The following is a 1,370-nucleotide window of genomic DNA, read 5'->3' as shown; positions in this document are numbered from 1 at the left end:
ATGAGATATATCTGATTTTCACTGCAGATTTTGAGGTTCCTGAAACAGAGGGCTGCCAATCTCAGACCATTGAAAGTTTCAGGACATGTCACATGGTGCGGGGTTCTTGGTTTTCAAAGAATAACAAACTCCGCACATATGGGTTGTCTCCACTGTTCTTGGCTCATCTCCGTTCAGTTCTGAAAAGCGGTGGCATGGAGCAGCCTCCTGTGGCTCCTGGAGAAGACGTAAGGCTCTCCATGTGATATCTTTTCAGGTCTTATTTGGTTCAGCTTTTATATTTCTAAAAAATTGTTTATTTTATAAAAAGCATACAAAATGATGTTTTGTGAGAAACACTTTTAGGAAAGTATGTCAATCAAACTACAAAAATGGGAAAACTGTTTTCCATAAAAAGGAAAGCCGTTTTAAAGATTCTCCAACAAAGCCTCAATCTATTCAACTAAATATTGGACTGCCTAATATTGTTTCTCAATAACCTGTGAAATCCAGTTCAGTTATTTTGATTCAGAGCTTGTGAATGGATCTTAACTGGCCTTTCCATTGTCTTCTACAACATAATCATTACTGGAATTATCATTATTTTTAGTAGCCTAAATTATTTGGGATGGCTTTTTTATTCCTACAACTTTCCAATTTTTGCTTTTTTCCTTATTCATTTTATTTTTTATATTCAAGCTTTCTTTAAAGATGTGAGGTTATGATCGAAGAAATCAACCAAGAATTTGCGATGATCTTACATTTCATGTCCATCCATTTTTAAATTTCTTACTTTTCTGCTAATTGGGTAAACCCAAAAGCTCTCAAGACTGTTAACTCAGAAGCTTCTTTTTGTTCTCTCAGGAAAATGAGACAGCATTGCTGGAAACAATTATCTCTATTTTTGAACCTATGATGGAAGGGCTTGGAGAGAGGGATGATCTCGTCGGGTAATGATCTTCCGACTCCAGACTGAATTCTTCTGGATCAGTTTTTTTTTAAGCTTTCTGCATATTTGCAGTGAGGAGATGAACTGGGATGTGAAGTTAGCTTTGGAGTATAAAGAATTGCAAAGAAGAATCATATCATCTGTTTTGTCCTGTGCCGCTGGACTGAAATTGCTGGACAGTGCCTAGTTATAGAGTTAAATTAAGCAAGTGAGTATGTTATTTTTGTCTTAATCCTTCTATTATTGCTATTTATTTTAATTGATAATCAAATGTTGTTGAATGGAGTGTTTAGAATGTAGAAAATGAAATTATGAAAGCTTATTGTTTGGATTTCCATTGTCTTTCACCTACATCACCTGCAATTGGCTCATGAAAATAGTAGATAGAAAATTGAGGTAGGGAAGAGAGATAATGTGGGATTGCTCAATTTTTTTTTTTTTT

General features: G+C 34.9%; 1 protein-coding gene across 1 annotated transcript; it reads left to right on the top strand.

Moving 5' to 3' along the window:
* The first annotated feature begins 31 nt into the window (after positions 1-31).
* On the top strand, positions 32-1,299 carry LOC110035074. Its single transcript, XM_020739315.1, has 3 exons — positions 32-227; positions 844-929; positions 1,001-1,299. Exons 1-3 carry the CDS (start codon positions 93-95, stop codon positions 1,113-1,115), a joined length of 336 nt encoding a protein of 111 aa, XP_020594974.1. The 5' UTR covers positions 32-92; the 3' UTR covers positions 1,116-1,299.
* Positions 1,300-1,370: the final 71 nt, after the last annotated feature.

The sequence above is a fragment of the Phalaenopsis equestris genome, unplaced genomic scaffold (assembly GCF_001263595.1).
Source record: "Phalaenopsis equestris unplaced genomic scaffold, ASM126359v1 Scaffold195838, whole genome shotgun sequence".
Classification (NCBI taxonomy): domain Eukaryota; kingdom Viridiplantae; phylum Streptophyta; class Magnoliopsida; order Asparagales; family Orchidaceae; genus Phalaenopsis; species Phalaenopsis equestris.
Note: the sequence above shows the minus strand (reverse complement) of the source record. Positions and strands in the feature narration are given on the sequence as shown.

Coding starts and splice junctions, on each gene's coding strand:
- LOC110035074 (XM_020739315.1), top strand. CDS start 93: ATGGTGCGGGGTTCTTGGTTTTCAAAGAATAACAAACTCCGCACATAT. Junction 228..843: donor CTGTGGCTCCTGGAGAAGAC/GTAAGGCTCTCC, acceptor TTGTTCTCTCAG/GAAAATGAGACAGCATTGCT. Junction 930..1,000: donor GAGAGGGATGATCTCGTCGG/GTAATGATCTTC, acceptor GCATATTTGCAG/TGAGGAGATGAACTGGGATG.